The sequence below is a fragment of the Phoxinus phoxinus genome, assembly GCF_949152265.1.
Source record: "Phoxinus phoxinus genome assembly, chromosome: 20".
NCBI classification, from domain to species: Eukaryota; Metazoa; Chordata; class Actinopteri; order Cypriniformes; family Leuciscidae; genus Phoxinus; species Phoxinus phoxinus.
The window spans coordinates 25,860,261-25,887,775 of NC_136895.1; the positions used below are offsets into that span (position 1 = coordinate 25,860,261).

The following is a 27,515-nucleotide window of genomic DNA, read 5'->3' on the forward strand; positions in this document are numbered from 1 at the left end:
AAAAGAAAAACTTTTTCACCTATATTTCAACTTTGAGGGTCAGTCATGTCGTGCCAACTACGACTGAAAATAAAAGTCTGAACTGTTGGCCTCAAAAGAAAACTGAACACAAACCACAATATGCTAAATTAATGAAACTGCACTTTATTCTGTACTCCTGTATATGCTGCAAATATGATTTCTGAATTTATATTTTCCCTTCGAACCATGAATTTCCATTCTATCTTTCTTTGCTTGGACTATTTCATCATCTGAACTGATGTTCCCCTTTCAATAATCAAAACCCTAACCCTAAGCCCAATATTAAAACATCTCTAGAATTATATTGTCACTAACCGACTGACCAGAAAACACTGAGTAGCCTATCTCCATTGAATGAGGGCACATGGCTGGTGCCAGGGGTTTGATTTCTTTTACCCATCTCTAAGACATTATTTTGATAGATAATTATAGCTTCTGTAACCCGTTCTTCATATTGTACAGTGACCATTTTCTGGATATTTTGAACCATTTGTATACATTTTAAAATAACTATGGAGATAAGCATTTTGCAGTAACTCACAAAATCAGACCACTAAAAGTTGACACTTTGAATTTAATGTCAATGATTAGGGTTGGAACTAATGTCTGCTGAACACCAACACTCCAGGACTGGATTTGAAGAGCCATGGCCTATAGTACTGTACCCACAATTGCCAAAAGTGTTGGGACACCCCTCTAAATAATTGAATTCGGGTATTTCAATCACTTCCATGGCCACAGCTGAGCTGTATACATACACGCTTCTACATCTACACACATTTGTGAAAGTATAGGTCGCTTTCAGGAGCTCAGTGAATTCAAGCATGGTACCGTGATAGGTTTCCACCCGTGTAAGTCCATTTGTGAAATTTCCTCACTACCAAATATTCCACGGTCAACTGTTAGTGGCATTATAACAAAGATTATAAATTATAAATATACTGTATATAATTGTTTTAATGATTGTACAGATATGTTATTTACAAGTATATAGATTATGATGTAATTTACAGATTCACAATTTATTTTTATTACATAATTCATTATTTCAAAATTATACTCGTATTTCCCCATTCATAACCCATATAGAGATTACCTATGTCGGTACTACCATGGGCCCATGTAGGCAGCCTATATGCGATTGATTGTGTTTGCCCATGTCTGACCCATATAGTTTATCAAAGTGGGCCCCATATGTTTTTCCCATTCATAACCCATATAGAGATTACCTATGTGGGTACTACCTTGGGCTCAGGTTGTCAGCCTATATGGGATTGATTGTGTTTGCCCATGTCTGACCCATGTGGTTTGGTCAAGCGGGCCCCATATGTTTTTCCCATTCATAACCCATATAGAGATTACCTATGTGGGTACTACCTTGGGCTCAGGTTGTCAGCCTATATGGGATTGATTGTGTTTGCCCATGTCTGACCCATATGGTTTGGCCAAGCGGGCCCCATATGTTTTTCCCATTCATAACCCATATAGAGATTACCTATGCGGGTACTACCTTGGGCTCAGGTTGGCAGCCTATATGGGATTGATTGTGTTTGCCCATGTCTGACCCATGTGGTTTGGTCAAGCGGGCCCCATATGTTTTTCCCATTCATAACCCATATAGAGATTACCTACACTGAAAAAAATGATACTTTGGACCAACCTAAAAACATTGCTGTAATTTGTTACAGCTAAATTTATTAGTTTTTCTCAAGCTATATTTTTGATTTGGTTGAAACGTTAAAATTGTATTTAATATAAATCAAAATAGTTCTTTAACCCAATAATTTTTTTTACATTCAAACAAAGTTAAAATATTGTTTATTATAGAGACCATAAATCATTTTCTTATTTTGGTACAACTAGCATTTTTATTTTGGAAAAAACTACTTTTTACACAGCAGAATCCCCAGTGTTAAATTAACACAGAAGCAGTGTTAAAGTTAATTAGATAATTAAGTGATTAATTGAGTTATGGTTGAGCATTATTGAAGACACCTGATGATAACAAGCAGAATCACTGAAGGAGAAAATTTATGTAAAATGGTTACCGTTATCGAGATCAGTGTTTAGTTTAGTTGGGCTCTTGACCCTTACTGGTTCAACTTTAGATTTTGTCTGGCTGCTGTAATTCATTTATAACAGACAGATGAACAAAGATAAAAGGTGATCTGATGGAGTTGGTTGTGTTTTAACATAATCAATAGTTGGCCTGAAACACTGAATTCATTAAGAGCATAATTTCTGAGTTAAGTTTACCTTATGGATTATAGCAGCACTGTCCTGGTAGAGTATGCCATTTTTAGCCTTTTCAATTAAATCCAAATAGATTAAGAAGAAAACTTCTTAAAAGTCTTTCAGGTAGGCACACACAGATATCAATAATTAGCATATGAATCTCAACAATGGTGACAAACAGATCACCTCTGAACATAAGTCGTAATTTATTCATGCAGCAATGCATGATGGGAGCCATGAATGAGATTTGATTGGTGGCATCCAGAATGCACTGCACAATGCTTTATAATTGTCACCATTGTTGAGATTCACTGGCAGATGCTTGATGTCTGTGTTTAAAAAAAAAAAAAAAAAAAACTGTTTTCTATGTGATTAAGTTTTAAGAAATGATTTGGATCACATTGTAAAAGTAACAAACATCATAAATGAAAATGAAATCATGCTTTTCAAGGACAGTACTGCTATAATCAGTAAAGCAATAGTAACCCAGTAATTGGGCTCTATGTGAATTCAGTGATTCAGGTCAATTGATTGTGAAATTATGGTAATGTTAGAACTCAACCAACACCATCATATCACATTTTCTCTTTGTTCATCTGGCTGTTATAACTCACGTACAGCAGCCAAACAAATTCTAAAGTTAATAATTTAAGGGTCAAGAGCCCAACTAAAACACACACTAATTACCATAATGGTAACACACCAATTACGATTTTCTCCTTCAGTGATTCTGCTTGTTATCATCAGGTGTCTCCAATAATGCTCAATCATAACTCAATTAACGTTTCAACCAAATCAAAAATATAGCTTGAGAAAAACTAATACATTTAGCTGTAACAAATTACAGCAATTTTTTTAGGTTGGTCCAAAGTATCATTTTTTTCACACCAACGACAAGCTAGAAAAGTGAATTTATTAAGTCAGATCAAGTATAAAAAGTTTTTTAAACCAATGACAAGCCATGTGCACTTTTTTCAGTGTATGCGGGTACTACCTTGGGCTCAGGTTGGAAGCCTATATGGGATTGATTGTGTTTGCCCATGTCTGACCCATATGGTTTGGTCAAGCGGGCCCCATATGTTTTTCCCATTCATAATCCATATAGAGATTACCTATGTGGCTACTACCTTGGGCTCAGGTTGGCAGCCTATATGGGACTGATTGTGTTTGCCCCTGTCTGACCCATGTGGTTTGGCCAAGCGGGCCCCATATGTTTTTCCCATTCATAACCCATATAGAGATCACCTATGCGGGTACTACCATGGGCTCAGGTTGGCAGCCTATATGGGATTGATTGTGTTTGCCCATGTCTGACCCATATGGTTTGGCCAAGCGGGCCCCATATGTTTTACCCATTCATAACCCATATAGAGATTACCTATCTGGGTACTACCTTGGGCTCAGGTTGGCAGCCTATATGGGATTGATTGTGTTTGCCCATGTCTGACCCATATGGTTTGGCCAAGCGGGCCCCATATGTTTTTCCCATTCATAACCCATATAGAGATTACCTATGCGGGTACTACCTTGGGCTCAGGTTGGCAGCCTATATGGGATTGATTGTGTTTGCCCATGTCTGACCCATATGGTTTGGCCAAGCGGGCCCCATATGTTTTTCCCATTCATAACCCATATAGAGATCACCTATGCGGGTACTACCATGGGCTCAGGTTGGCAGCCTATATGGGATTGATTGTGTTTGCCCATGTCTGACCCATATGGTTTGGCCAAGCGGGCCCCATATGTTTTTCCCATTCATAACCCATATAGAGATTACCTATGTGGCTACTACCTTGGGCTCAGGTTGGCAGCCTATATGGGACTGATTGTGTTTGCCCATGTCTGACCCATGTGGTTTGGCCAAGCGGGCCCCATATGTTTTTCCCATTCATAACCCATTTAGTGATTACCTATGTGGGTACTACCATGGGCTCAGGTTGGCAGCCTATATGGGACTGATTGTGTTTGCCCATGTCTTACCCATATGGTTTGGCCAAGCGGGCCCCATATGTTTTTCCCATTCATAACCCATATAGAGATTGCCTATGTGGGTACTACCATGGGCTCAGGTTGGCAGCCTATATGGGACTGATTGTGTTTGCCCATGTCTTACCCATATGGTTTGGCCAAGCGGGCCCCATATGTTTTTCCCATTCATAACCCATATAGAGATTACCTATGTGGGTACTACCTTGGGCTCAGGTTGGCAGCCTATATGGGACTGATTGTGTTTGCCCATGTCTGACCCATATGGTTTGGCCAAGCGGGCCCCATATGTTTTTCCCATTCATAACCCATATAGAGATTGCCTATGTGGGTACTACCTTGGGCTCATGTTGGCAGCCTATGTGGGACTGGTTGTGTTTGCCCATGTCTGACCCATATGGTTTGGCCAAGCGGGCCCCATATGTTTTTCCCATTCATAACCCATATAGAGATTACCTATGCGGGTACTACCTTGGGCCCATGTGGGCAGCCTATATGGGATTGATTGTGTTTGCCAATGTCTGACCTATTTGATAAACCCAAATGGGCCCCATTTGTGTTACCCATTTTCAGCCCATGCACTCAGTTCCCATTAGTGACCCAACTAGGACCCATATAGGGAGCCCACCTGTTTTTGCCCATGTGGGACCTACTTAGATGACCCAAGTGGGCCCCAGATAAGATGCCCATTTTGGGACCATGCCCACTTGGTACCCAAGTAGCCCAAGCATAAACCATGTGGGGCCAACATATACGTGTTGGCTGGGTATTATCATAATGAGATGGCACTGAATAGTGAGCTCTCTAATTCAACTGTTACTAGTAGGAATAGCTATTGTAGAGCTCTCTAACTGAATTGTTACTAGTAATAATTTATTTCGAGAGCTCTCTAATTGTAATTATTACAATTTACAATTAGTAACAATTTAATTAAAGATCTCTGCAATTGAGTTGTTACTAGTAATAATTGAATTAAAGACCTCTGCAATTGAGTTGTTTCTAGTAAGAATGCAATTGCAGAGCTCTTGAATTCAATTCTTACTAGTATCAATTACAATTAAAGAGCTCTACAATTCAATTATTACTAGTAATATGGCAAGCCGTTTTAGCTTAAATTGTACCCAGCATTACTCGTTGTAATTGCATTTTTACTAGTAAGAATTCAATTGTAGAGCTCTCCAATTCAATTCTTACTAGTAGCAATTACAATCAGAGAGCTCTCTAATTCAATTCTTACTAGTAAAAATTACAATTAGAGAGCTCTACAATTAAATTCCTACTAATAATAATGTAATTGCAGAGCTCTGTAATTGAATTATAGAGCTCTGCAATTGCATACTTACTAGTAAGAATTCAATTAGAGAGCTCTACAATTCAATTCTTACTAGTAGCAATTACAATTAGAGAGCTCTACAATTCAATTATTACTAGTAAAAATTACAAGTCAGAGCTCTACAATTCAATTATTACTGGTAATAATTGCATTAGAGAGCTCTTTAATTAAATTACAGAGCTCTGCAATTGCATTATTACTAGTAACAATTTAATTAGAGAGCTCTCTAAATCAGTTTTTACTAGTAATAACTGCATTAGAGAGCTCTCTAATTGAATTGTTACTAGTAATAATGCAATTGCAGAGCTCTGTAATTTAATTAGATTGTAATTATTACTAGTAAAAACTGAATTAGAGAGCTCTACAATTCAATTCTTACTAGTAACAATTACAATTGGAGAGCTCTTTAATGCAATTATTACTTGTAAAAACTTGTATTCATTAGATGCAAAACAGATTGCACCCATTTCATACTTTTCAAAATAAAAGCCCTGTTAGGCGTGGTTAGATATAACAAATTGCATTCATATTAGGCTACTGTTATGACGACGACTGAGGGATAGGAGCCAACATCTTCAACCATGTTTTTAATTGAAAAACATATATTTCTGGTATATAACCTGTGTTCTTTCCATAGACCGTATAAAGGTTCTTTTAATGACTTAACTTCCTTCCATTTTGTTCTCTCGGATGTGTCATTGCTTGTGTTGCACGAGTGCCCACTACTGGCTGATACCTTGGAATGGGTTGGAAATGTAATGGCCTCAGCACTTAATCACTTGGAATTCGCTATGGAGATTTGTTATTTCGTTTTTTTCATTGTATTTGTTTTACGCACCATTCGATAGGCCTGTATAAATGGTTGAGCTGTTGGATAAAATAATAATAATAATAATAATTACACAAATGAAAACGTGTACACAATAAAATAACTGTTTAAAAAAGTTATCTTAGTAGTTTTTTTTAATGCTTCAACTTTACAAACATGGTAATCCCAGAATATAACAAATCATGTACAACCTTAGGTTGTTCATAATCCGTAACAAAATGATCCAAAGCTGGAGTTAAACGCAGTCATGCGCGGTCACTTTTGATGTTGTTTTTTTGTTTCAGGGCGCGCATTTATCCGGTGCCGCGCCCCTTTCATTAAACAGAGAACAAATGGAAGCGTTATCCGTGATTAATGCAGTCAGAAGAAAGATTTTATCTATTAAAAGAAATTTTATTCGTGGGAACTGCACGCTTTATGATTTAAGGGTGATCGACTCGTTGCAGAGAATAAGCCATGATGATTTGGAGAAATACAGTGATCTCCTTGACAGCCTATTACGGACAGCCATCACCTCCTGACTGCTGCAACTCTTGTCGAACACGCGAAACTGCGCTTAAAACGCGATCAAATGCAGATAATGCAGCCTGCTGTGTTCTGTCGCCACCTTGTACTTCGTCCATTTTGATAATGTCTGTGCGCCAATTTTTCCCGCCTGCCTATTTATACCTGCCAGATGAATAAACATGAGGCACTATTATCATAATGAGATGGCACTGAATAGTGAGCTCTCTAATTCAACTGTTACTAGTAGGAATAGCTATTGTAGAGCTCTCTAACTGAATTGTTACTAGTAAGAATTTATTTCGAGAGCTCTCTAATTGTAATTATACAATTTACAATTAGTAACAATTTAATTAAAGATCTCTGCAATTGAGTTGTTACTAGTAATAATTGAATTTAAAAGCTCTGCAATTGAGTGGTTACTAGTAAGAATTTAATTGGAGAGCTCTCTAATTGTAATTCTTACTAGTAACAATTGAAATAGAGAGCTCTCTAATTGAATTAAAGACCTCTGCAATTGAGTTGTTTCTAGTAAGAATGCAATTGCAGAGCTCTTGAATTCAATTCTTACTAGTATCAATTACAATTAAAGAGCTCTACAATTCAATTATTACTAGTAAGAATGCAATTGTAGAGGTCTTCAATTAAATTAGAGAGCTCTCTAATTGAATTGTTACTAGTAAGAATGCAATTGCAGAGCTCTTTAATTCAATTCTTACTTGTAACAATTACAATTAAAGAGCTCTACAATTCAATTATTACTAGTAACAATTACAATTAGAGAGCTCTCTAATTAAATTCTTACTAGTAAGAATGCAATTGCAGAGCTCTTTAATTCAATTACAGAGCTCTGCAATTATACATATCTTTAATTCGTTTTTTTTACTAGTAAAAATTCAATTAGAGAGCTCTGTAATTGCATTCTTACTAGTAATAATTGAATTGTAGAGCTCTCTAATTGTAATTGTTACTAGTAATAATTGAATTGTAGAGCTCTTTAATTGTAATTGTTACTAGTAATAATTGAAATGTAGAGCTCTCTAATTGAATTGTTACTAGTAAGAATTGAATTGTAGAGCTCTTTAATTGTAATTGTTACTAGTAATAATTCAATTGTAGAGCTCTGTAATTGGAATTCTTACTAGTAACAATTCAATTGTAGAGCTCCATAATTAAAAATGAATGGAAGTCAATGGAGACATATGACTCGTAAAAAATAATTTGTAGAGCTCTCTAATTGGAATTGTTACTAGTAATAAATTAATTGTAGAGCTCTCTGATTGGAATGGTTACTAGTAATAATTGAATTAGAGAGCTCTCTAATTTTAATTGTTACTAGTAGGAATTTAATTGTAGAGCTCTCTAATTGTAATTTTTACTAGTAATAATTGAATTTGAGAGATCTCTAATTTTAATTGTTACTAGTAAGAATTGAATTGGAGAGCTCTACAATTGAATTCTTACTAGTAAAAATGCAATTACGACGAGTAATGCTGGGTACAATTTAAGCTAAAACGGCTTGCCATACTAGTAAGAATGCAATTGTAGAGGTCTTCAATTAAATTAGAGAGATCTCTAATTGAATTGTTACTAGTAAGAATGCAATTGCAGAGCTCTTTAATTCAATTCTTACTAGTAACAATTACAATTAAAGAGCTCTACAATTCAATTATTACTAGTAACAATTACAATTAGAGAGCTCTCTAATTAAATTCTTACTAGTAAAAATGCAATTGCAGAGCTCTTTAATTCAATTACAGAGCTCTGCAATTATACATATCTTTAATTCGTTTTTTTACTAGTAAAAATTCAATTAGAGAGCTCTGTAATTGCATTCTTACTAGTAATAATTGAATTGTAGAGCTCTCTAATTGTAATTGTTACTAGTAATAATTGAATTGTAGAGCTCTTTAATTGTAATTGTTACTAGTAATAATTGAAATGTAGAGCTCTCTAATTGAATTGTTACTAGTAAGAATTGAATTGTAGAGCTCTTTAATTGTAATTGTTACTAGTAATAATTCAATTGTAGAGCTCTGTAATTGGAATTCTTACTAGTAACAATTCAATTGTAGAGCTCCATAATTAAAAATGAATGGAAGTCAATGGAGACATATGACTCGTAAAAAATAATTTGTAGAGCTCTCTAATTGGAATTGTTACTAGTAATAAATTAATTGTAGAGCTCTCTAATTGGAATGGTTACTAGTAATAATTGAATTAGAGAGCTCTCTAATTTTAATTGTTACTAGTAAGAATTTAATTGTAGAGCTCTCTAATTGTAATTTTTACTAGTAATAATTGAATTTGAGAGATCTCTAATTTTAATTGTTACTAGTAAGAATTGAATTGGAGAGCTCTACAATTGAATTCTTACTAGTAAAAATGCAATTACGACGAGTAATGCTGGGTACAATTTAAGCTAAAACGGCTTGCCATAATCCGGGAACTCCTCGCCTACTCTTTTATGAATACTGATGTTTCGAACGTACTTCTTCTTTCACGTACTGTTTTCGTCTACTATATAGTAGGAAAGTAGGCATATTCGAACGCACTATAAGTATACGTACGTCCGAATCTCGCGATAATTAATTCGTACATAATAGGCTTGTTTGAGATGCGCCTTGCCTCGCCTGAATTGTATGCGAGAGTAGCCGGCTGCAGTGAGGGGAGGAGTGAAAAAAGCGCAGGCAACCCGGACAGTTCTCCCTTCTCTCAGTGGATCTGACAGCTGTGAGATCAAAGATGGATATCGCGGGATTCACGGAATTCACGCTCGTGCACAGTGTTGGTAATAAACTGGATGTAATTTAAGTTCTGTTGCTTTTATATGAAAATAAATATAATGAACAAGACACCCAAAGCACTTATTCAATCCCACTCCAAATAGGCTACGTGTTTATCAATCATTTGTTTCTTTACTACAGACGTGTTTTTATATATGGCCTATATATATAGCTATATATTTTTTTTTATATATATATATATAAATGACATAATCACATAATCCATAGAGATCGCACTGTCAGAGAGTTTGGGAATACTCACACATAATTTATACACATAAAAACACGAAATCAGAGTTTTAAATTCAAACATTTAAAAAAAGAACAATACATCACGGTTGTTTAAACCAATGAGCATTAAGCTGTGTCGTCAGCAAGTCGTTTCCCATCATGCTTTTGATCAGCGCAGTCGGTGGAGAGCATGCGCTCGACTGCAGAATCCGACAGGTGTGCCTTGCGCTCGCGAGAGATTTTTGACATACGTCAGCATGACATCAGAGCAAGGCGGAACGCAGTCGGACACATTTCTAACCGGCATGCATCTCGCGGTGATCACCGGTGATCGGTTCTGCGCAGATTTTGCTCATCTCAAACAAGCCTACTTTTTCGCTCGCCTACTCTTTTCCCCTACTATATAGTAGGGAAGTATGCGGTTTCGAACGCAGCCTCCGAGTGCGGTCCGCCTGGCTCTGATGTCATGCTGACATATGTCAAAACACTCTCGCGAGCGCTAGGCGCACATGCCGGATTCTGCAGTTGCGCGCAGTTGCTCTCCACTGACTAGGCTTGTTTGAGATGAGCAAAATCTGCGCAGAATCGATCACCGGTGATCAGCGCGAGATGCATGCCGGTTAGAAATGTGTCCGACTGCGTTCCGCCTGGCTCTGATGTCATGCTGACGTATGTCAAAAATCTCTCGCGAGCGCAAGGCACACCTGTCGGATTCTGCAGTTGCGCGCAGTTGCTCTCCACCGACTGCGCGGATCAAAAGCATGATGGGAAACGACTTGCTGACGACACAGCTTAATGCTCATTGGTTTAAACAACCGTGATGTATTGTTCTCTTTTAAAATGTTTGAATTTAAAACTCTGATTTCGTGTTTTTATGTGTACAAATTATGTGTGAGTATTCCCAAACTCTCTGACAGTGCGATCTCTATGGATTATGTGATTATGTAATTTTTATCAAAAATATAGGCCTATATAGGCTATATAGCCTAACATGTCTGTATTAAAGAAAGAAAAAAGATTGATAAACACGTATTTGGAATGGGATTAAACAAGTGCTTTGGGTGTCTTGTTCATTATATTTATTTTCATATAAAAGCAACAGAACTGAAATTACATCCAGTTTATTAGCAACACTGTGCACGAGCGTGAATCCCGTGAATCCCGCGATATCCATCTTTGATCTCACAGTCAGATCCACTGCGAGAAGAGAGAACTGTCTGGCTTGCCGGCACTTTTTTCACTCCTCCCCTCACTGCAGCCGCCTACTCTCGACTACACTTCAGGCGAGGCAAGGCGCATCTCAAACAAGCCTACTGCTGATCAAAAGCATGATGGGAAACGACTTGCTGACGACACAGCTTCGTGCTCATTGGTTTAAACAACCGTGATGTAATTGTTCTCTTTTAAAATGTTGAATTTAAAACTCTGATTTCGTGTTTTTATGTGTATAGATTATGTGTGAGTATTCCCAAACTCTCTGACAGTGTGATCTCTATAGGGGTTTGATTGTTGTCATATTTATTAAAAAATATTTAATTAAAGTAAAAATGATTGATAAACACGTCTTTGGTATGTAATTAAATAACAAGAACTTTGAGTGTCTTGTTCATTATATTTATTTTCTTATAAAAGCAACAGAACTTAAATTAGATCCAGTTTACACCGTGCACGAGCGTGAATCCCGCGATATCCGCCTTTGATCTCGTTGGTGTCTCATCCACTTCGAGAAGAGAGAACTGTCCATCTTGCCTGCACTTTTTTCACTTCTCCCCTCACTGCAGCCGCTACTCTCGCATACATTTCAGGCAAGGCAAGGCGCATCTCAAACAAGCCTATTTTTTATGGCAGTGACAGTGAATCTTGTTCCCAGCATGCTTTGCTTTGTACTGCATTAGGAGAGTAGGCTACACGTTAAAATCAAATGTTATTTTATGCACATTCTTTTTTAGTGTTCCACCATATGTTATTATGTTGGTGATTTAGAAGAGTTTGTATTATGTTTTGGTGATTGGGTTTAGGTTGTGGACAAATACAGTGACGGTGTTTTGGATGATTGTTTAGTATTTCTATTGTTTGTTTTGAAAAAAAAAAAAAATAGGCCAGTGGTTGAGGAAGTTTCACATTGCTTTCACTTTCATTATTTTCAGTGGAAGAAAAATTATAGCGTCTGGTTTAACTCAGATTAACAAGTTAGTACTTTTTTGTATCAAAAGCTGCATTTGTTTTTTTGACAAACTGGCGAAAATGAAACCTTTCTTTATTCCCCTATTGTGCTGTTGTTTCGAACATGGTAAGATATAACCTACGCTTTTTCCGGTGTGATGATCTGCCTAGCCGTTAACCAGACTGCGAGAAATGTTTTGACATTCACACATTGCACACATGCAAATATCGTGTTGGTATCCTATAGGTGTAGGCTATAATATCAGTCAGAAAACAGGTGTTACGGATCAACTGTGGATCATGTAAACTGGAGACGCGCGCTTGCACGCAGATAGTTTATGGATTTCTAGCAGATAACGGCGACAGATTCATGCCCTATATTCACGAATCACCGATTAAAAACGAATATTTCAGTTGTATACACTGGTATGCGAATAAAGCGCTTTGTTTTTGCAGTGTAAGCTATCCACCTGTTTCACCATGTGAATATTCTTGCGTATTTGACGCAGCTTGTCAAGCTCAGAAACCGTCCACCCCTCAACATTAGGCTACTGTATCATATTTTCTTTAGGGAATTATTACTTCTAATCACAAAATAACAACAGATGTAGATTTAGTTAAAGTATAGGCTACAAAGAAACTTAAATTGTAAAGTAATTTACATTTTTTCCAACAAATTGTATTTATTTATCTGCATATATCATTTTATAATGGATCTATTATTTTTTATATAAAAATTATTGATTATATGAAGATCTCTTGCTTGTACAACCAGCCGCCTCTGTATCCTTTTCCCTAGACATAAAGCAGCTATGCCTCATGAACTTCTTTTGAACATGAACTGATTTTCTACAGATTTATAAAATAAAATTTAAATAAATAAACTAATTTTATTTCTTCTTCTCAGAACAATTCTGTATGTAATACTGCATCTTCTTAGAATCATATAATCATTTAAATTAAGTGAATTTTATCAATGCTATAGTATTATGCATGAACTGGAATGTTGTCTAATCTTGTATTGGACATGTAGAACACTTTGTCTTCAGTTATTAAAGTTGCAACCACACATTTTATTACTGAAATATTGAAACATGTGATATAGTGATGATGAATTATTACAAATATAATTTTAGGCTACTTATATCCTCTATGGCTAATACTAATAATACATCACTAACCTCTTAATATATTTTTTTCAGGAGAGATGATACTGCGCCGAGTCGAAGTGCTCCCAAGTGCTATTCCGCCATACCATTATAGTTATCCTTTTTACCCGCTTAGAAAAGCGCCACGTTTCATTTTGTGTCATCATACTTGGTCGTGTAACTACTCGTGTAACTGTATTTAAATAGGGAAAACTTGGAGGTGTTTGGTCGCTTCTAACTTCATCTCTGTTTTGATCCTAATGAATGAACTGGGCTAAGCTAAGTGCTATCAAATCGTCTTATAACATAGTTTAATATGAAAAAACGGTGGATTGTCCCTTTAAAACTTCCATTAAAGGCGTCTGAAACATACAGCGACAGAGTAAACAACAGAGCCATATATGATACAAACCAATAACGTGGAAAGCTTTTGAAACTTCTCAGTGAAAAATTCGCTGTAACGAATCTGTCGTTTAAAATTGGCTGGAAATCCAGGTAAAACTCTGCGCGCACGCACGCGTCCCCAGTTAAAGGAGAACTCCGGTGCAAAATGAACCTTTGGTCTAATTACACATTGTTACCTAGTCAACCGTTATCTGAGATTTGTTTTCATGATTATCGAATGTAAATAGTTCCCTATCAAGGCTACGGAACTTCGACATTACGGATGTCGTATATGGGAACTCCTCTCCTCCTTCACTTCCGCTGAAATCTTATAGGCTAACGCCAGCAAAGCTGGCCAATTGACGCAAATATGCAAATACTGAAACACCGTTGCAGTTATAATGCAAGTGCAGCGTCAATTACATCAGAATCTCTCTCTTCACGCTCAAATCGTGTGCTAGAAAGCTGATACTACAACTCTTGGATTATTCGCCGTCGTTGAAGTTGCACCGGAGATACTTGCACTGTCTCCCGCATCCGATGGCAACTACTTGCAACCTGTGCTCGGGCCCCATCGCCCCCCCCGACACGCACCTGTTTTGCGTCGCGTGCATGGGGCTGGCCCATGCTGAGTCCGCCCTCAAGGATGGAGGGTCCTGCGACCTCTGCGCGGACATGTCTCTTCGAGCCCTCAAAGCCAGGAGGGAGGAAGCTCGCGCAGCAGCGGGGATTGGGCCTGCCGCCGCCACCGAGCCGCTGGTAGGCCCCCCCAACCGCAGAGTCGAGGTCCGTCCCCCGGTGAGCTTCCCCGACCCCACCTTTCAACCCCCTCGCGAGGTCGCTGACTTCGTGTCCTTCGGGGCGAGCGAGGAAGACGACTCCATGTCTCTGTCAGCCTCCGAGAACGACTGGGGTACGGAGCAGGCCGCGCCGCTGGCGGCCGCGGAGCAAGACACCCCGACGGACCTGCAGGACGAGCTCTTCCGTATCCTCTCGAAGGCCGTCCAGGAACTGGACCTCTCGTGGAAAGCTCCCGATGAACCTTCGAAGAGCAAACTGGATACGTGGTTCCTCCAATCGAGCCGCCGTCAGGCCGCTTCGAAAAGAGGAACACCGTTTTTCCCTGACGTGCATGAGCACGTGGTGAAGCCGTGGGTGGCCCCGCAATCGGCGCGCACCCTCACTTCCACCCAGGCCATGTTTGCCCCCGTGGACGAGGCGGGGGACCACGGCTACCTCCGCATCCCCCCCGTCGAGGAGACCGTCGCCGCACACCTCTGCCCGTCGGCTCCCGCCCTGGGCTCGGACCGCAGCCTGCCGTCCCGAGCCTGCAGATTTACGGCCCACCAGGCTGACAAGGCCTACGGTGCTGCGGGGGAGGCGGTATCTGCGCTGCATGCCATGGCCGTTCTCCAAGTGCTGCAGGCTAAACAGCTGAAGTCTCTGGATGACGCCGCCTCTATTGACGCTGACGCCATCCGGGATCTCCGTTCAGCCACGGACCTCGCGCTCCTGGCCACGAAGCGCTCGGCTCAGGCGATTGGCCGTTCGATGGGTTTCCTGGTGGTCCTCCACAGACACCTGTGGCTCACCCTGTCGGACGTGCAGGAGGCCGACAGGAAGACGCTGCTGAATGCACCGATCTCCCCTGCAGGCCTGTTCGGAGACGCCGTGGAGAAGGTCACCGATCGTTACTCCGAGACGCAGAAGAAGGCGAAGGCTATGAGCCACGTGATTCCTCGGAGGGCGCCGCCGCAGCCGCAGCAGCCTCGCTCTCGTTCGTCTTCAGCTTCAGGCCGCCAACCCCAGGCTGCGGCCAGACAACAGACAGCGCCCCGCCCGAGACCGGATGCCCGTAGAGGCCGTAGCGGCCAGTGGCAGGGTAGCAAGAGGCAGAGGAGCCCGCGTAGAAAGCCCACCGCGTCCCCTGCGAGGCCCAATCAGTCGTCCTGACCGCTCGGGCAAGAGAAGAGAGCGCCAGGTCGGCCCCGCGTCCGAGCGGCGCGCTCTATTGCACTTGGTCCCTCAGCGTTCTGCGAGCGACGCGTGCAGTTGTGTTGTGAATGTTGTCAATGTTTCAGAAATAAAGCAAATCAATACTTCACAAACAGAGCTTTTTTTTCTCCTCTTGCACCAAACACTGTGTACCCGCCCTGCCTTCGAGCAGCGCAGAGTCACGGTCAATAACTATTCCCAGCACTCACATAGCGGCGATGACCGCAGGTTTAGATCAGCCCACGCTCAGTCGTTTTCAGGCAGCGTGGGAGGCTATTCCGGGAATTTCGCCGTGGGTGTTGAATATAATTCGGCGCGGGTACACACTTCAGTTCAAATGCAGACCACCGCGCTTCCGCGGCGTAATTCAGTCATTAACTTTGCCCCAAAAACGCTCATGTGCTGAGGCAAGAAGTGTGCAGCTTGCTCGAAAGAAGGCAATAGATCCAGTTCCCCCGAGCGAGCAGGAGAGCGGGTTCTACAGCCGCTACTTTGTGCCGAAGAAGGGCCGCACCCATTCTGAATCTGAGACCTGTCAACAGAGCGCTTCACAAGCGCGCCTTCAGGATGACTACACTGAAGCAAATCCTGGCGCAAATTCGCCCCGGGGATTGGTTCGCTTCGGTGGATTTAAAGGACGCTTACTTTCTTATCCAGATAGTGAAGCGTCACAGATGATTTCTGAGGTTTGCGCGCGTCCCCCCGAGTGCGTGGTATTCTGGCCACAAGCGCATTATGGCCACCCGCGGATGCGCCCGCGCCCTGGCCCCGTGGAGGAACCCAGATCTCTTATCGGACCGACAATACTTCCGTGGTCTCGTACATAAATCGCCAAGGCGGTGTACATTCCAGAGCCCTATTCAGGCAGGCGGAATCCCTTCTGCTGTGGGCGGACCGGTTTTTCCTCTCGGTGAGAGCGGCGCACATCGGTGTTCTCAATCGCGGGGCGGATATGCTCTCGAGAAGCGGGATTCCCCATGGGGAGTGGAGGCTTCACCCCGGGATGGTTAAGCTGATATGGAATCGTTTCGGCAGAGCGGAGGTCGACCTCTTTGCGACGAGCGAGAACGCGCATTGTCAGAGGTGGACGCGCTGACTGCGCGATGGCCGAGAGTCTGTCTCTATGCTTTTCCTCCGGTGAAAATTTTGCCCATGGTATTGTGCAAAATCAGGGAGGAAAAGGCGGCGGTGACTGGTAGCCCCGAACTGGCCGAATCAGCCCTGGTTCGCGGATTTGGTAGAGTTACTAGCAGGACAGCCATGGGAGATCCCGCTCAGGAAGGACCTTCTGTCCCAGGCGAGCGGAACGATCTGGCATCCCAGCCCCGGGCTGTGGAGCCTCCATGTGTGGCCGCTGCAAGGTCGCTGAGCGGACAGGACGCGCTGCACTCGCGAGTTTTGAATACCATCGCGGAGGCGCGAGCTCCGTCCACCAGGCGCCTGTATGCTCTGAAGTGGGGTGTGTTCTCAGAATGGTGTCAGGATATCGGAATAGACCCAGCGAACTGTTCTGTGTCGGATATTCTACGCTTCCTTCAGTTCAGGATAAAGGACGAAGGGAGCCTACCATCCACTCTGAAGGTATATGTGGCCGCTATTGCCGCGTTTTCACCCCCATGTTGACGGTCAGTCTATCGGTAGACATGCGTCGGTGACACGGTTCCTCAAGGGAGCTAGGAGATTATGCCCTGCACGGCCGCCTTCGGTGCCGCCGTGGGATTTAGCTTTGGTCTTGGAGGCTTTGTCACGACCGCCTTTCGAGCCCTTAGCCTCGATTACCATTAAAGAGCTATCGATTAAACGGCGCTGCTTCTCGCTCTCGCTTCGGCGAAGCGGGTTTGGGATTTACAAGCTTTCTCTGTAAGTGAAGATTGTATTCGCTTTGGACCGGGAAACTGTAATGTAACTCTCAGACCGAGGCCGGGTTACGTTCGTCGCTCGATACCCCGTTCAGAGCGCAGATCGTTTCTCTGCCAGCCCTGTCCGCTGTACCATCAACCTCCCAGGGTTCGGATGCTCTATTTGCCCAGTCAGAGCGCTCCGGGAATACTTTTCTCGCTCGGCCGCTTTTCGACAATCCGACCAGCTGTTTGTGTGCTTTGGTGGGTGCAACAAAGGACGGGGGGTCTCTAAACACAGGCTTGCTCACTGGATTGTGGACGCTATTGTTTTTGGCTTATGATCGCCTGGGGCAGGAATGCCCCCTTTACGTGAAAGCCCATTCGACCAGGGCGATCGCTTCCTCATGGGCATGGACTAAGGGTATGTCTATTCAGGATTTATGTCTTGCAGCTGGCTGGTCTTCTCAGAACACGTTTGCCAGGTTTTATAAGTTGGATTTTTACCCTCTGTAGCGTCTCGGATGCTTTCGGTGAGTTGATTTTATATAGCATGTGTGAGCTGCTCTGCGCTTGCTCATGAGTTGTTCTATGTGCTATTGTGTATGTTTTGCAGTTGTCACCGCTATGCGTTGATTCTATTGCTGTTGTTGTTGCCCTGTTGCTCGACAGTGCAAACTTCCCCTAGTTAAAACTGCTCGGGATATGCAAATTCTGGCAGTATTTTGTGAGCTTGTGATTGGTCTCTTTGGACCAATCAGAGGTTTGAGGTTCACTATTGGTCAATCTCGGCCTATCAGATGCTCGCATACTGGGCGGGCGGTCTTGTATTGGGTTCTGTTGTTCTGTTGTAGTGGTCGCTATGCTGCCACGGCGGGATTCTATACAGTTCCCATATACGACATCCGTAATGTCGAAGTTCCGTAGCCTTGATAGGGAACGTCTCCGGTTACTTTCGTAACCTCGGTTCCCTGAAAGGCAAGGAACGAGACATTACGCTCGCCGCCGTGTTCGCTATTGATTTTAGCGTTTGTTCGATTCTGATGTAATTGACGCTGCACTTGCATTATAACTGCAACGGTGTTTCAGTATTTGCATATTTGCGTCAATTGGCCAGCTTTGCTGGCGTTAGCCTATAAGATTTCAGCGGAAGTGAAGGAGGAGAGGAGTTCCCATATACGACATCCGTAATGTCTCGTTCCTTGCCTTTCAGGGAACCGAGGTTACGAAAGTAACCGGAGACGTTTTATCTCTAAAAACAGTTTAGCCTATAACGCTAGTATAACGCTAGTATATGGGGCGTAGAGTAATGACAAATAAAAATCGCTTGTTAATACCACTAACAAGGCTCAAAATAGCCCCACACTAACACGGCAGCATAATGAGGGTCCCTACATGCAAACCGAAGCATTGAGAACTGTGTAAGTGTCCAGACAGTTTAATAAGAAGATATTTTATACATACAGTCAACTTCACGAATACAAGCAGAATCCATCTTGGAAAAACAGACTCTATCAGTCGATCTACGAACCACCGATCCAAATGCGCTGGACCATATGAGATTCTACACAGTTCAGCGCATTTGGATCGGTGGTTCGTAGATCGACTGATAGAGTCTGATTTTCCAAGATGGATTCTGCTTGTATTCGTTAAGTTGACTGTATGTATAAAATATCTTCTTATTAAACTGTCTGGACACTTACACAGTTCTCAATGCTTCGGTTTGCATGTAGGGACCCTCATTATGCTGCCGTGTTAGTGTGGGGCTATTTTGAGCCTTGTTAGTGGTATTAACAAGCGATTTTTATTTGTCATTACTCTACGCCCCATATACTAGCGTTATACTAGCGTTATAGGCTAAACTGTTTTTAGAGATACAACTATTTACATTCGATAATCATGAAAACAAATCTCAGATAACGGTTGACTAGGTAACAATGTGTAATTAGACCAAAGGTTCATTTTGCACCGGAGTTCTCCTTTAACATGATGCCCAGTTGATCCACACCGGACCGTTAGCGCCGTTTATGTGACGCATTCAGTTTGTTTGGGTCATAATTATGTTCATGTCTTCTCCAGGTGTGTCTGGTGTCGGTACAGATGAAGTGTCACTGTCTGTGATGGAGGGAGATTCTGTCACTCTATACACTGGTGTTCAAACAAACCAACAAGAGAAGATTAGATGGTATTATAATGGCGTTCGCATCGCTCAAATCAATGGAGATCTCCGTTTCATCTGTACAGATGTTCAGTGTAAAGATAGTGATGAGAGATTCAGAGACAGACTGAAGCTGGATCATCAGACTGCATCTCTGACCATCACAAACATCGCAAACACACACTCTGGAGTTTATCAACTAAAGATCATCAGCAGCAACAGCGACAAAGAAAAGATCTTCAATGTTTCTGTTTATGGTGAGTCATTATGTTTAAGAGCAAGTCTTGTCCATTTAAATCACATCATTATTGTGTTCAGTGAATTTTTCATTGACATTCCGAGTTTTAAAAAATATATCACATTAAATGGTAGGCCTATGTATTTTACATGCTGTGGATAGATTTTGTAAAAAAAAAATTTTTTTATTAGGCCTACATAATAATAGATAATTCCAGTTCTTGATTATGATTGTCTGATCCAGGTTCAAAACTTTTGTAAATGCTCGATAAACATGCATGTGACTGTGGTGCTTAAAAAAAAAAAGTTTTTGAATTTTTGGGGAAAAAAATTGTATAATTTTTATTATACAAAATTTTTACAAAATTATTGTTTCTTCATAAGTAATATTCAATTGTTTTCATGACAGTGGAGCAGCAGTAAGTATGTGAAGTTCACCGCATATGCTTGTGCTGATTTCCAAGGGCCGCTCTGAAAAGGTAGCTAGAAGCAAGAAATATGTAAGGATACGCTTAATTTGTACTGATATTTGGAGCAGCATCAGCATCAGTTATCAGACTTTTTTTTCTACCCCCTGATGAGACAAAGGGAATTTGAAGGTTTTTGCGATCGGAATGTGCAATATCCAACGACACCAACAGCAGCATATGCGGTAGTACAGTAAGAATACAATGTAGGCTACCCAATGTCATTGCATCTGGATGAACCGGCCAAACGAACAAGTCATCTTCATAGTACATTATTTCACTTGAAAATATTTTCTTTGCTCTCAGACTGTGATTTCTGCAATATAGAACACAATTTTCCCATCCAAGCAGTCTTTCTTGACATTAAAACATTAAAAAGTATATTTATTTTAATTGAAAAATTATCCAAAAGCATTTTGTCCATGACATGTTAATATGGTTCACACAGCAGGAGTATAAATAACAATGTTTTGTTGAAAAACATGAAACGTTACCTTAATGTAGGGTATATAACTTTAATGAATAAAAATAAAATGGGCAATACTCAAATATTTAATATTAATAAGTATTGAATACTTGGTTGTGTGCACAGATAAGGGAAAGGGGCAAAATATGAGTCAGATGTGGACGGCATGATGGTTGTATGTACTGTATGTGTGTCTGATGAGTGGATGTGTAAACATATAAAATGTTTTCATAATCACAAAGAAGGATAAATGTTGCTTTTCAGAAGAGAGCATGTTTTATCGCTTTCATATCCACATTTCTCTCATGTCTTGTGTCTGTCCTTCAAAACAAGATGCTCTAATCGTCTGTTGGTGTGTGTTTCAGGTGTTTCTGCTGCTGAACGAGATAAAATGAAGAGAAAGTCAGTGAAGGAGGGAGAATCTGTTACTTTATACACTGTAGTAAGAAAACTGAATGATTCAATAGCATGGAATATTAATAATATTCTCATCGCTGAACTCACTGGAGATCAGAGTAAGATCTGTACAGATGTTCAGTGTAAAGAGAGATTCAGAGACAGACTGAAGCTGCATCATCAGACTGGATCTCTGACCATCACACACACCAGAAACACAGACGCTGGAGAATATAAACTACTGATCAACAGCAGCAGATTCAGCATCACTAACAGCTTCAGTGTTTCTGTCACCACCGGTGAGTTTCGTTTAATCATTCAGTGTATTTTCACTTGAGCGGGTTTAAAATACAGTTTACTATATTTAAATTGAAAAAGTTTTTTTTAAATTGTTTTCATTGTGGCCTGTTTTAAAAGATTGAGTTTGGATATGTACAGGTGTATATCTAAATATAAAAATATATACACCTTATTTTTCAGGTAAGAACGAGCACGGCCATTTGTAACTATAATGTGTGTGGCTTCTGGTGTCATTCTTTTCCAGTTATTTGTAGCTGTTTAAAACTGCTCATTATGCAGCTTGATATTGAAAACTGGTGTTTCTTACCATATTATTTTAATGTACCGTCTTAAATAGAAACACACTGGTTTGTAGCGCAAACAGTTTTACAGATTACTGAGATTCTTCTTGTTGATTCCCTATAGCGGGTAATAAATCAGAAGTCTTACACACACGTCTGCGTTGAAAAATATGGTGGATTGGTAGAGTTGATTATTAGCTGATCTCTAGTAATAATGGTGTGTGTGTCTTTAGCTCCTCCAGGTTCAGGTTCAGGTTTATCTTCAGCTGCTATAATAGGAATATGTGTTGCTGTTGTTCTGTTTATGGCTGCTGCTGCTGCTGGGATTTACTGTTACTACAGATCAAATAAAGAAGGCAAGTATTACTTACAGCTGATTTGTACAAAATATAAATATAAGATTTACTGTGCATAAAGAATCCTAAAAAAATATTAAGGTGTGTATTTTTATTATATTTGGCGAAAGTAAGAGTTTGTTTTTATTGTTCAAACAGGAAGATGGACACCGCGTGATAATCATCAACAGGTGAGATACTGTGAACTCTGAATCTCTTTATAACCGATAGAGATCTGCAAGTTGTGTGTGTGTTTGAAGTTTTCTGTCTGAAACCATGTGTTTTCTCATTCAGAAATCAACACAGAAAAAAAAAATTATTCAGTTATTTAAATGGATACTTCACTGCTGGTAAAATGGGCTTTCAATCAAACCTTGTTGCCTATACACTCACCTAAAGGATTATTAGGAACACCATACTAATACTGTGTTTGACCCCCTTTCGCCTTCAGAACTGCCTTAATTCTATGTGGCATTGATTCAACAAGGTGCTGAAAGCATTCTTCAGAAATGTTGGCCCATATTGATAGGATAGCATCGCATCTTGCAGTTGATGGAGATTTGTGGGATGCACATCCAGGGCACGAAGCTCCCGTTCCACCACATCCCAAAGATGCTCTATTGGGTTGATTGGGTTGGTGACTGTGGGGGCCATTTTAGTACAGTGAACTCATTGTCATGTTCAAGAAACCAATTTGAAATGATTCGAGCTATGTGACATGGTGCATTACCCTGCTGGAAGTAGCCATCAGAGGATGGGTACATGGTGGTCATAAAGGGATGGACATGGTCAGAAACAATGCTCAGGTAGGCCGTGGCATTTAAACGATGCCCAATTGGCACTAAGGGGCCTAAAGTGTGCCAAGAAAACATCCCCCACACCATTACACCACCACCACCAGCCTGCACAGTGGTAACAAGGCATGATGGATCCATGTTCTCATTCTGTTTACGCCAAATTGTAGCCTCTTTTTCCTATTTGTAGTGGAGATGAGTGGTACCCGGTGGGGTCTTCTGCTGTTGTAGCCCATTCGCCCCAAGGTTGTGTGTGTTGTGGCTTCACAAATGCTTTGCTGCATACCTCGGATGTAACGGGTGGTAATTTCAGTCAAAGTTGCTCTTCTATGAGCTTGAATCGGTCGGCCCATTCTCCTCTGACCTCTAGCATCAACAAGGCGTTTTCGCCCACAGGACTGCCGCATACTGGATGTTTTTCCCTTTTCACACCATTCTTTGTAAACCTAGAAATGGTTGTGCATGAAAATCCTAGTAACTGAGCAGATTGTGAAATACTAAGACCGGCCCGTCTGGCACCAACAACCATGCCACGCTCAAAATTGCTTACATCACCTTTCTTTCCCATTCTGACATTCAGTTTGGAGTTCAGGAGATTGTCTTGACCAGGACCACACCCCTACATGCATTGAAGCAACTGCCATGCGATTGGTTGATTAGATAATTGCATTAATGAGAAATTGAACAAGTGTTCAAAATAATCCTTTAGGTGAGTGTATAGTAGAAAGTTTTTTTTTTTAATGGGTGCCACCTGCTTTTGACAGCTCCACTGACAAATAAACATTAATTTCTTGGTTCAGCTAACATGGACAAACTTTGTTCATTTGCATATACCACGTCATTCTAACAATACAAAGCAGGTTAAAAAATGGAGAAGTGTCACTTTAAGAGAGCGCTGATCTTGTGCTGTTTGACTTCAGAATGAAGAACAGGGGCCGTATTCACAAAGAATTTTATCTTACCACTAGGAGTACTCCTAAATCGCACTAAAAGATTTTAGCAAGGAGTGTTCTCTTAAAAGTTATTCACAACGCCTTTCAGACCTACTCTTAGTAAGGAAAAATGACAACTCCTAAACTAAGAGTGAGTCTTCGTTGCTATGGATGACGTCAATTATCATGCACGAGCTTCCTCGCAATGATCACGGTGATTGGTTGTTAGATGACAGGGCCATCATGCGAACCGTAACACAGACGCACCAAATCATGGAATTACGACATCTAAATATGTCTGTGTCCTACACAAAATAATAATAATAATGTCATCAAAATGCATATATAATGACATGTTTGTGCAGGCCCCAGTGAAGTGTAATACTAAAAAGGCAGAGAGAGAGAGAGAGAGAGAGAGAGAGAGAAAAGTTGTGAATTAAATTAAATTAAATCAAGATAGCCTAATACCCTAATGAAAACCACCACTTGCCTAATAATGAAAAACGACACTTGCATTAACACTTGCTTGGTTAATTGACATCCTATGAGCCTAAATAGAAAGCAAGGAAATATTGCTCCTATTGAAGTAATGTAATAGTTGAATGACGGTGGATTATGAACTCGCCAAAACGGAAAAGAAAGCCCAACTGACGCAGGATCAGTCACTGCTGCTGGCCCAGTTGGTGCTGAAAATAAAAATAAAATAAAAGGGAAATTCGGCACTGGGATACAACATCGAGAATTGTGAAGTTTGCATCGAACACAATCTGGCTATTGATGGAGTGTGTTTTCTTTCTATTCACAAACACGTCCTCATCCTGACGTGGTGCAATTATTTTAATATGTGTCGATCCGTCTATAGCAAAGACCACTCCGGGCACACCGGCAATATCCATAAAGCTGGCTTTGTTTCTTTGGAGTTGGCGAATGTCCAAAGGAAAACTTATGAACTGTCGAATAATATGGGGTCTACAGAGTGCATTGATGGTTTGGTGGATGGATCTGCATTACCGATGGCTGGGATATCGCTAGATCGTCGGCATTACACAATTGCATTTTCCCCGTTGCCAGGTAGCGAAGTGTTATCAAACATTTCAATTCGGCACTGATTGGGTTGTTGCGATTAGTTGGCGCTGTTATTGCATTCCTCACAAGATCCACAACCATCAGTATTCCCTCACGGTTAAGGCGGTATCTTTGTAATAACTCCGTGTCATTGAGTGTCTCCAACACACTGTGTCGCGCGGCGATTTTAAGACCCGTTGTGAATAGGTCTTAGTGAGTTAGGAGTCCTCTCGACTTCTTTTAAGCTGTCCCAGACTTAGGTGCTACTTTTAGGGCTAAAATGCTTCGTGAATTACTCTTAGTGAAAAAAATTAGGAGTCCTAAAGTTAGGAGTGACACGCCCATTATTTTTAGGAGTTGCTCCTAAATTCGCCTGTAAGGAGCTACTTTTAGCCTTAAAATTCCCCCAGGGCTCTTTACATTCAGCAAACATTAGAGAGGAAAACACTGTTTGGTGTTTGTGCAACTGAATCATCAATACTGAACATCTGCTTTACCTTCTGTGAATCTGTTTCTTTCTTTCAGGAGGATGATGTCACAGTGTCCCTTCAAATGATTGACAATCTACAAACGGGTGCTGCTAACGGGACGTCCACTGGTCAGACTGATGAGCCACTGATTGCAGCTGATAATGAGATTCCACAATAACATTATTATTTTAATAGTGTCACTGAAAAGGAACATTAAGAGAGATGAGAAAGTTGGAAGAAGGAAATGGAAGAAGATCATCTGACTTTCAGCTAAATAATGTCATGATACCATATTAGTTTACTCTTTCGGAAAGTTATCGAAACGTTATCGTGGAGAACCGTGGAAATGGGAAAAGGGACCTTTAAATTTTTTTTCAGAACAAAACTTTTGCACAAGTGTATTCAGAACAGGAGAAAGTCGCCATGATAATCACCGGAGCTGCCTCAAGTATACTTGAAGTGTTTACATTGATAACAAACCAACAACAAAAGAAAGAAAGCTGACAAACATTTCAGAAGAGCTTTAGAAGATCATAGGTTTACTAAATATTCATTATCATCCATAACCAGTTCAGAAGATGCTCGACATGTAATGTGTTATTATTATTTTTCTATTGATACGAGCATTTCAGATCTACACTACCCTTTTCAGTCTGATGCAAATTGGATTGATTGAGGTGTTTACATGAAGGCACGTCAATCCATCTGAGCCATCAGTCCGATTACTAACAGATCATGTGGGTGCATGTAAACGTGATCTGGACATATCTTCTGTTTTGTTTACATTCATTTATAACTGGTTAGGAAAATTAATGTTTTCAAGATGCAAATGCTCTTCATATACGGTCAAATGAGCATTTTATTGCAATTCAGTCTTAGTACTGATGCTGTAGAATGCCTGATAATATTACTTTTCACAATTTTAGCTTTGTCATCTAGGCTACACTATCAGGGAATGTTAATCTCAGAACTTTAGCTAAGGTTCTCTCAGGGTTATTCCCGTAATGGCAATAGAAACAGTTTGTTTTTGACCTGAAATACTTGAAAAATTATACATTTCACACTCCATACTTATGCTTGAATGTCTGGTTAACAAAGTTTTGTGGTTAAAAAAAGGCAGATCAAATCCAGCAAGAGTTGATCCATGAAATATCACCATTGTGTCCTTGATCAAACTCTGAACCACAGAAACTCAACCTGTAAAAACTGCACTGAAAGACTTGAATTGCGAATCGAAGCAGGTAGAAAAATGGCAAATATGTGTTTATGTATTTGGTATTGTATTTTTATATATACTCCATAACTGCCACTGGCTGCTGCGCAAGCATTTTAATGGTGTTACACATCTGAATGATATTCATGGTAAAATAATATTTTTATCATAGATTGTATATATTCATACATGTTGAAATCTGTAACGGTGAATGTTTTTCTGTTACACAAAAATCTGGAAAGTGTATCGTTCTGCCTTTTTACAGTTTTTTTACAGTTCTTGTATTTGATGTGAGGAAGATGGAGACCTGTGGGGTGTTCAAATTAAAGACTACTGTGACATTATCCCTCTATTAACCTCCATTTTGTCTATTTCAGTTCTTAACTTTTTTCAGTGTGATTTGATTGTGTATTTATGTTTTCTTAATGTGTTTGTATTGTAGAATATATCCCTGTGTGATGGAAATGATCATCTGCACTTGACTGGTCAGTTCAGTCTCTTTCCTGAAGAGCTGCAGAGAGAAAGCTAAAATGATATATATATAATTTAATTTGCTTTAACAATGCATTAGACAGGGAAAAGGTTCTTTAAACGTGAGCCTGTAAATACATTTAACAATGGAATTAAGCTTGAAATATCTCTGTTTTTTTATTCTGTTTTTATTAAACATAATGCACTTTCCAAGAACTATAATGAGCTGCCCACTGTGTGTTTACTGTGAGTGTGTTGTTCAATACTCAGTGTGTGTAACTCCTAGTATGGGACTTTGGGACACCATTCTTGGCTACACGTCACTTTCACTTTCAGACCGCAGGATGAACAGCACCCCCTGCTGGCCTCACTGACACCTCTTCCAGCAGCAACTTGGTTGAGTAGTATGAAGCTGCAGACTCGGAGCCTGCCGCATCTACAGTCCCCGCACCCAGAGTCCCGCATTCTCAGTCCCCT

The 27,515-nt window shown here is 40.6% G+C and overlaps 2 protein-coding genes across 6 annotated transcripts in view; one reads left to right on the forward strand and one right to left on the reverse strand.

The window, feature by feature from the left end:
- LOC306987861 (uncharacterized protein) overlaps window positions 1–27,515 on the reverse strand; it is a 434,965-nt gene that overhangs the window by 403,990 nt on the left and 3,460 nt on the right. The gene's annotated exons all lie outside the window — the stretch shown is intronic.
- LOC306987892 (uncharacterized protein) lies at window positions 11,580–27,199 on the forward strand. Of its 3 annotated transcripts, none has more exons than XM_079592520.1 (6): window positions 11,580–11,730; window positions 19,533–19,868; window positions 21,147–21,476; window positions 21,992–22,114; window positions 22,253–22,284; window positions 25,410–27,198. In XM_079592520.1, exons 2-6 carry the CDS (start codon window positions 19,574–19,576, stop codon window positions 25,530–25,532), a joined length of 903 nt encoding a protein of 300 aa, XP_079448646.1. In that variant the 5' UTR covers window positions 11,580–11,730; window positions 19,533–19,573; the 3' UTR covers window positions 25,533–27,198. The 3 variants fall into 3 exon arrangements, with proteins under 3 accessions (XP_079448646.1, XP_079448645.1, XP_079448644.1); XM_079592519.1 differs by lacking the exon at window positions 11,580–11,730 and adding an exon at window positions 12,053–12,215 and having other exon boundaries at window positions 25,410–27,199; XM_079592518.1 differs by lacking the exon at window positions 11,580–11,730 and adding an exon at window positions 12,056–12,215 and having other exon boundaries at window positions 21,992–22,118; window positions 22,257–22,284.

What these genes read in the sequence shown, in the direction of transcription:
- LOC306987892 (XM_079592519.1), top strand. Translation starts at nt 12,170, where the DNA reads ATGAAACCTTTCTTTATTCCCCTATTGTGCTGTTGTTTCGAACATG. An exon ending in CTTCAATGTTTCTGTTTATG is followed by an intron (nt 19,869 to 21,146) that starts GTGAGTCATTAT and finishes TGTGTGTTTCAG; the next exon opens with GTGTTTCTGCTGCTGAACGA. An exon ending in CAGTGTTTCTGTCACCACCG is followed by an intron (nt 21,477 to 21,991) that starts GTGAGTTTCGTT and finishes GTGTGTCTTTAG; the next exon opens with CTCCTCCAGGTTCAGGTTCA.